This window comes from Pelodiscus sinensis, chromosome 18 (assembly GCF_049634645.1).
Source record: "Pelodiscus sinensis isolate JC-2024 chromosome 18, ASM4963464v1, whole genome shotgun sequence".
Taxonomy (NCBI): Eukaryota; Metazoa; Chordata; order Testudines; family Trionychidae; genus Pelodiscus; species Pelodiscus sinensis.
In genome coordinates this window covers 25,114,909-25,123,004 of record NC_134728.1, presented here as the reverse complement: position 1 = coordinate 25,123,004, position 8,096 = coordinate 25,114,909, and the positions used below count along the sequence as shown (strand labels likewise).

Sequence of the window (8,096 nt, the reverse complement as noted above, 5' to 3'; positions counted from 1 at the left end):
TTCCCGGCGTTCTGAAAGGAGGGAAAAGAGCAGAGTACGCAAATAGCTAACCGGCGTTTTTCGTAAATGGCAGAGAGGGGGGAAAAGGGGCGTGGCTCTCCATACAAATCTAACCTAGAGTTCTGAGAGCAGGGCGGAGGAGGCGTGGTCGAGCAATGCAAATACTGGAATTCACTCCTCTGTTCCACCTCCCCGTCCCAGCCCCTCCTCTGGGTTAAAAGCAGCGGCGCCTGCGCAGTGAGGGGAAATGAGGACTTAGTCTGTTACACAACTGGCTGCCGAGCTGAGTGAGGGGGTTGCAATCTCCCTTCGGCCACAGACTCCGCTGCTCCCAGGCGCCTCTGCTCCTGTGTAGGCCTCCCCACCAGCCGGCATGAGCGGGGACCAGCTGCACAACGACTCCCAGGTGAGGGACCCGTGCGCCCCCCTATGCCCCAGACATTTGGGGCCCTCCAGCCCCCCAATAATCCCTCAGGCAGTGGAGATGCCCCGGATCCCCCTTGTATCCTGTGGGGCCACGGGGTGCCCCGTCCTCCGTATCACCTTAGTGGGAGAACCCCTCCCCCACCGAGAGCTCTGGATCCCTTCTCCCCTTGGTTCCCCCTCCCCATTTGCCCTCGGACACTCAGGGTGGGATGCCTTGATCCCTGCCCTGGGGCACCTCCGGCCTCTCTGTGATTGGCGATTTCCCTATAAAGGGTCTGTAACTCCCCCCGCCCCGCATGAAAATCCCAGCCAAGCCACATAGTGGGGGAAGGGATTTTTTTTACCCTGTCTTCCCTTTAAAAGCGCGCTCCAGAGAGGGTGGGAAGCTTCCCCCTTTACATGGGGGGGGGGGGGAAGGGTGTCGGGTTGAAGGGAGACCCGGAGAATGGGTGCAGAAGCATGAGGGGGGGGGACTCGAAATAGGTGGGGGGAAGGTTGAAACTTTGGGGCGCTAGGGAGTCTGAATTTCGCCCCCTGCCCTTGGGATGGGGGATACGCGTCTCGATACCAATCGGGGGCTGCTGAGTCGATTTCCTCCTCCTTCGCCTAAAACTGTCCCTGGATCGGGCTCCTGCTGGTTTTGAAAATATCCGTATTCTGGTGTGTGTGTGGTTTTTTTTACTCGCTTCCCCTTGTCCTTACAGATCGAGGCGGATTTCCGAGCGAACGGTGAGTGTGTGCCCCCCACCCCCGTCTTTTGGGGGCGATTTACCCCACTTTGCCTCCGCTTTCGCTCCCCCCTTCTGTGTTCCTGAGGATGGTAAAGGACAGACATGGCGTCCCAGAGACTAAGTCCCGTCTCCTCGCTCACCGGCCCCATTGTTCCCATCGAGCTGCTAAATGCTCCCGCTTCCGAGGGGCTTAGGTCCTACCTGACCCCCTCTTCCCCTAGTGGGGGCAACGCAGGCCCCAGATCCGACCCCTCCGGGGTCCCTGGAGTCCCCTTTGGGCCCCGATTCCTCCCTAGAAAGTCGCCTTATCGACGGTCGGGACTTAGTCTCTGCGCCATTTTCTTTTTCTCTCTCCTCTCTCTTCTGTGTGTGTCTCTTTCTCTCCTTCTCCTCCTCCCCTGACTGCTGAGCAAGAGCCTCCTTCCGAGAAACACGGGAGAAATCGCCACTTCCCGACCCCCATACCCTCCCAGAGAGGGGGAAGGCAAAGTGTTTTTTTTTTTTTTTTTTTTTTTTAGGTTTAATAAATCACCAAGCTGCTTTTATTCAACCCTCTCCTGCTCAGTTTTGTTTCTTTCAGTCAATCCCTCTCATCCTCTAAAATGAAAGGTGGTTGCAACATGTTGCTCTTTAAAAGATTCTGCTGCATCCATTTTAAAATCAATCTTATTTCTTTCTGTGCTGTTTAATTGATTTAACTTTACCTTGTTAGGTAGAGAATTTTAATTGTGGTTTTTTTTAACATTTTTTTTTAAAAAGCAGTGTAAGCAATTCCAGAACAGTAGACAGCATCACTTCAGAAAGTTTGCAAGTTGGCTGTTCATTTTTGGGGAATAGGTTGTAGGAGCCCTGTAGGTGATTGCATTTTAGGAAGAGGATGATTACTAATTTTTACATACTGTTAGATGGCATATTGGTTTCATTTTTTTCCAGAGCTGGTGGGTGGTATACTTAAAGGTGGGGGGAGGGGTAGTTTACAGCTTGCTTCTGCATGCATATGTCACTGTCAAGCCACTGGCTTTATGTGAAGAACTCTGTCCCCTAAGCAATGGGGGTGGAAGGCTGGGGGAGGGGGGGGGGAGGATGATGTGCTTGTTACCTGGCCTGAAATATGTAAAAGTGTTTTGAGTTCACTCCACTTATTTATAAATGTGGTTTCATCTTGCCTCCCAGTCCCATTGCAAATACTGTTTTTTGAATACTACAATCTTGATGTTTGTAATCATTGCAGTAGCGTTCTGGACAATATGTTTGATGCCTACTTGCTTGGCTAAATGCTATAAAATATTTGTGAATATTTACATGTTATATTTGTGTATGCACATCATTGGTACTTGTGCATATCAATGCATTTTATAGATAATATATATGAATGTACATTTGTGTAACAGTAGTGTGTGTATATGTACAAATATACTATTTATAAACATTCTTTCCCCTACAAAATAATGCTAAGTAAATCATTATTTAAAGGGGGAAGGGAAGAGCCTTCTTTCCCTGGAACTGCAATAAGCATTTTTAGAATTCAGTATAAATTTGTCTATAAATATTTGTAACCTCTTTGTGCTGGAAATATTTGCTTAAAGGTTAGTTTTGCTAGTGGGAAAAAAACTTGCTGATTTTAGATGTGGAATAATTGACTCCTCCAGTCCTGCTTCCAGTGGACAGTCTTAACAGGGTTTTCCCCCCAGATATTAAGGCTAGCTGTACATTGTTTTTATTGTTCCCAATAAGGAGTGGTTTAGGAAAATAGACATTTAATACCTCTTTGACTTTGTGGGTTTTTCTTGTCTTTTCGCAACTGCTGATGGGATTCTAGTACACACATCTCAAGCAATATCTGGAGAATCAGATGTGCCTGAAATTCATCAGTCACATGAAGGTGTCATAGAACTCTTCCTCCCCATCTTGATTCCAAGTTTTCCTTTGACTATCATCATTGTCGTTTGTCTTAGGCAACAGAAAGGCAAAGTCCTCTTCTTTGCTCAGTGCTTCATTTGCTAGTCTTTTTTAAGGAGTAGTGCTGTTGATAGTTCATGTCCTTTCTGACCTTGCTACCAAAGCTGAACCTACTTTGGGACCCAGATGTCTCTCTTCACTAAAAGGTCCTTTCATTCTTGCTTCCACTGATCAGTAGGACCTCTCACTTCTGTCAGCCATTGTTATGTGGTGTTCTTCAATAGAGCAGTTTTAATTTTAGGCATGACTATGGGAGTCTAGGGTTTATATCCTTTTTGTCTGGATCCTAGTTGGTTGCAAGAATCAGATATACATTATTCTGAACACTTTAAAATTGATTTGTCCTTTAATGAGCTTGTATGGAGCCATCTAATACTGTTGTAAGGAGGCAGGGCTTGAATAGAAGCTTAGGGCCCCAACTGTTTACACTTAAGATTCTAAGGAAGTATTTAGCTCAGAAAATGTCAATGTAGGCATTGACTACTCAATCCACATAATATATCAGCATTAAGCAGAGATACAGTTGGGACAAAGAACTCTTTGTTATTCTATGGCAATTGTCAGTAGTACAGTAGCTACACACTTCTAATATTTTTTTATTAGGACAGGAAACTATACTATATGCCTATATTATTGTAATATAATCAATTCAGATGGCACAACCTAAGCAAGGTGGATGTGGATCCTCTAGTATGGGAGATACCTATGTCCCAGAAATTGGTGGTTCTATTTTTGTCACTGTCTTTTGGTAGGGGCTAAACTGATGAAGCTGAATGATGATCGCATCAAGGGGTTCTAAAATTGAGGTGAAGTGTAAAATGGAAGTGCTGACCATTTCAGGCCCCTAAATATCCATGCCCCTAACAAGTGTGTCCCGGACAAATCCTAACACTAGTAATTGCATTTTGTGTAACTACCCAACTTCTGCCTGTTAATTAGGATATGGTATTTTTTTCTTCACCCAAAGTGTCTTCTGTTGATACTGTGCCACTGAAGAATTAGCCATCTTTGATCCTAGGAATGAGTGAAGTGATTCCTGTCTGTATATGATTTTAATCTGACAGTTGTGTACATGGTGTGCTGTTTAAAACACCAACCTGAAGTGCATAGGTTATCTATAAATGGGATAATCGTGTCCTTCTTTGTAAAATGCTTTGAGATCTAAAGATGAGTAGTGCTATAAAAGAGCTAAACATCATTCTCAAGATCTGAATGCAGTGTAAAGATAATTCATTTCTAGTTTTTGAAATATCTTACAGTACATTTATGATCACTTTATGAAAATGGTACCTTCTTTCTCAAAAGCTGTGTACTCTGAATCATATCTCTCTATTTGAGCACAAAGGTATATGTTGTTGTTTTTTAGACTTATTAGCCTACAGAGACAGTCTAAGTATGTGAGCACTAGCTGGATTCATTTCTGGCTTTAAATTCAACAGCAACATTGTTAACAAAGTTCCAGTTGAAGAACCTCTTATTGCTAATGGGCTAGAAGCAACACATCTTGACTTTCAAGTCTCCTGTTGTGTTGGTAGAACATAAATTTTGTAAAAGGAACAAACTGGATGTGGAACTTCTAAGATGTTCAGGACACAGTATTTTATTTTTGCAGTATAAAGCCTGCCTCTTATTCTGTGTTCAAAACGTTTATTAAAATTTAATGGAGGTTTTGCATAACAATTGTTAATAAGATGTACTCCCTCTGAATTTCCCCTTTTGTTGATTTAACTAAATACCTTAAGATGGGATTTAAGTCCAACATCATTAGATTAATCAGTGAAATATTAACTGGTCTCCAACAAATTTTGATTGTCTGACTTTGTGGAAGCTGAACGTGCTTGAGTGAGAGGTGCTTCTTTTTAATAGCTAACTTTTAAAATGTCAAAAGTGTGGAAAAGCAAGCATCTTATCAGAAATTGGCAGTTTTGTAGTGCTGTCATGAGCATTAATATGACATCTTCAAGGCAGCTTTGTGTTGTGGCGGGAGCACTTGAAGAAGGGTGAGGCATGGAAAAGGGAAATTTAAATTAAATGGCATTGGAGCTGAGCAAATGCTTTGTGAATGATGGAAATTCAGAGGCTTCTTCATGTGTTCTTCCATCTTCCATGAAATGCACATTTCATTTAATCTGAAAAATGTCACTCAACAGAAAGGTAAATTTAACTTCTTTTTTTTTTTTTTTCTTAAATCTCTTCAAGTCTTGTGAATAACAAGCATGTTCAAATTAAATATACTCTAGTCTAAACTACACTGGGGAGTAATTGTGGCCGGTTAAGAGGAGTAGACTAACACTCAGGACTCCTGCTTGCTAAATCACTAGCAAAGCCAGGAGTAGAAAGTGACCTTTGCAAGTCACTTCATCTCTCTGCCTCTGTTTCTTCATTTGTAAATATGTAGGTGTTAACACTTACCTAGCTTAATCTTAACTTTAAGAATATGGAACAACTCCAAGATTCTCAAGGCCTTATAGGTATCCCATTGACTGACAATTGTAAGGTACTTCATCGTTATTTAAAAGAATAAGTTTGTACATGACTCTGCTTAGCTGAATGTCTTGCAAGTGTAGTTTTTTTGTTTTTTTGGTTGGCTGGCTTTTTTAAGAAGAGCAGAACTGCTTATGGAATTTAGTTCTATATATTCCTTAGCAATGCTACTGCAGGCACTATATAGCAGTAAATAAACCTTTAAAAACTAGTAAACTTGAAACCAGGTCTCATACTGGAGTTTGTCTTCCACTCACTGGAGTTAAATTTGCTTTGGTCCCCAAGACAGCATGATGTAGTCCACTGTGTTTTAATGTCAGATGTTCTGTATGGTGATCCAAAAGTCACAATTTTAATGGCATTTTAAAAATAAGTTGTCTTGCTTGTCGGCAGATGCTCTCCTCTCTTATTTAGGATAAAAAATGCACGTTCTGAGTCCTAAAAATGTAGTGCCATCACTTCCTAACAGGTGTCTTCACAATGCAGGCACTTATAAGGGCCACACGGATCTTCTATTCAATCTAGCAGCAGCTAGGGTTGCTTGCAACTCTTGAACTGCTCTTTTTATTATTTTTTTAAAAGCATTTTTAAATGTTTTTGTTTTCCACATCATTGGTTCTTAACACAGTTGCTTAGGATAGCATTGTTTGGCACTAATAACTAGCATAGCTTTATAAGGAATGCTGTAGCCTTTGTTACAAAATGAAACATAAATGTATCAAGCTGGTAGTTCACAGCATATGTCTCAAAAATATCAACTGCAAATTAAACTAGTGAAATGTAAATTTTTAAAACTTACTCCTGGTAACATTCTTTTAACCTCATTATGCAGAGTAAAACTGGTGTTTCATTAGAGAGGTTGAAATCTGTTAATTGTTCTGGTGTATAAGTGGGCAGCTTTTTGGCTAAAACTTGGTGCAAGTCTTGGAAGAGAAGAGATTAGCAGAAACATGTATTTCTCAATCGTGTTTCTATTATGTCCCAGCAAATCTCCCAAAACCATTAAAAGTCTGTGTCATGGACTAATGGGTCTGCAGACTTTTTGCTTTGATACAGTGTTAAAAGATTTATTTTTATCAATGGGGGAGACACTGTAAGGTAACTTATTGATCTACAGTATTGACCGCCCCCTTTTTTTATGTCCCAAAATAAACTCGTTGTGCAGCTGAGAAGTCTTTTATGCAAAATTTCAGGTCTGTGCATGACTTCACATTTGAAGTAGACACACAGTTTATCAGGGATTTATAACATACATTCTGATTTAACTTTAGCAAGCCAAACAGCACAACTGTGACTTCAATTATTTGTTGGGTAGGCCACTGAATTCCAACCTCCTACTGAGCTGCGCTGTTGCTGTCAGTAGAAATGGCAATCATATGTAATTATAGCAAGTACTTCACATCTCATTGACTCAACTCCTTCTGTCAGTGGCTTCACAGAATACTTGTTAAAGCATTACCTGCTGAAATAACACACACTTCTTGCATCAAGCCACTATTAATGAAAGAGATGTTGAGGCAGATCCTCAGCTGGTGTAAATTATCACTTCTCTGTTACTTGACTAATGGGGGTGGTCTGTGATGAGATATGGGTGTCTTCATTCTTTATGAAAGGGACAGTTTCAAATGGAGAAATATCAGCAAAGATTTGTTCTCAATATTTTGCAGGGTGGGATTATGTCTTGTCTTTCAATTCTGTTTGAGCTCGCTCTCCTCATTTAAAACTAGATATTCTTAATGACTTCATATCTAACAAGAAATATTTTTTGGCTTGAACTACCTTTGTTTTATAAGAACTAGCCCAGATTTTACAGAAAGTCTCACAATTCACAAGATGGGAATAGAATACTGTTCAGAGTTATGGCCTTATATATATTCTTAGCTACACTTTTTAAAGAACTTTATGCTGTTTCTTAGTTACCCAAATATGAAAGAGAATATTAATTTCATGTTTACAGCCTTCCTCTTCTGGAGTGTCCTTTTGATTAGATTAACAAAGCAAGCGGTACATAACAAATATGTCCAACTTTCCTTCTCCCCCACATCTCCTGTATGATTTATCAGTTATAACCTGTTCAGCAATGCCAGCATTCATTAGACTTCACAATGAATCCCCCCCTTCCGCCCATTAAGGTAATTTCAGGAGGTGTTTTCACTGTGTTCTTTCAATTTGACTAGCGAGTCAAAAGACGACAGCATTTTGGGTTTTATTGTAAAGTTGCTTTACAGCTAGAAGGACCAGAAAATGACAAATAAAAAGGTAGAATGTTAGTTCTGTCAACGACAATTAAATTTGTGACCGTAAATAGTATTAATGGTTTGCTGTTGTCCTTGGACTCTTACTGACTGTCTGCTCTAGGGAACTTTTAATAAAAAATAATTTACACTATCCATGCTTCTGGTATCTTCCAGCATTTATAGCTGTTAATTAAACTGCTGAAAAGCATGCTCAATTGATACAGTAGTAAAAAACCTCTTTTGGCCAGATCTAGGGAGA

The 8,096-nt window shown here is 40.9% G+C and overlaps 1 protein-coding gene across 1 annotated transcript in view; it reads left to right on the top strand.

Moving 5' to 3' along the window:
• Window positions 1-228: 228 nt before the first annotated feature.
• Window positions 229-8,096, top strand: part of TOP1 (DNA topoisomerase I) — a 91,663-nt gene continuing 83,795 nt past the window's right edge. The window contains exons 1-2 of the mRNA XM_006121884.4: window positions 229-406; window positions 1,131-1,155. Coding sequence (XP_006121946.1) covers window positions 374-406; window positions 1,131-1,155 — 58 coding nt within the window. The 5' untranslated portion in view covers window positions 229-373. The remainder of the gene's footprint in view (window positions 407-1,130; window positions 1,156-8,096) is intronic.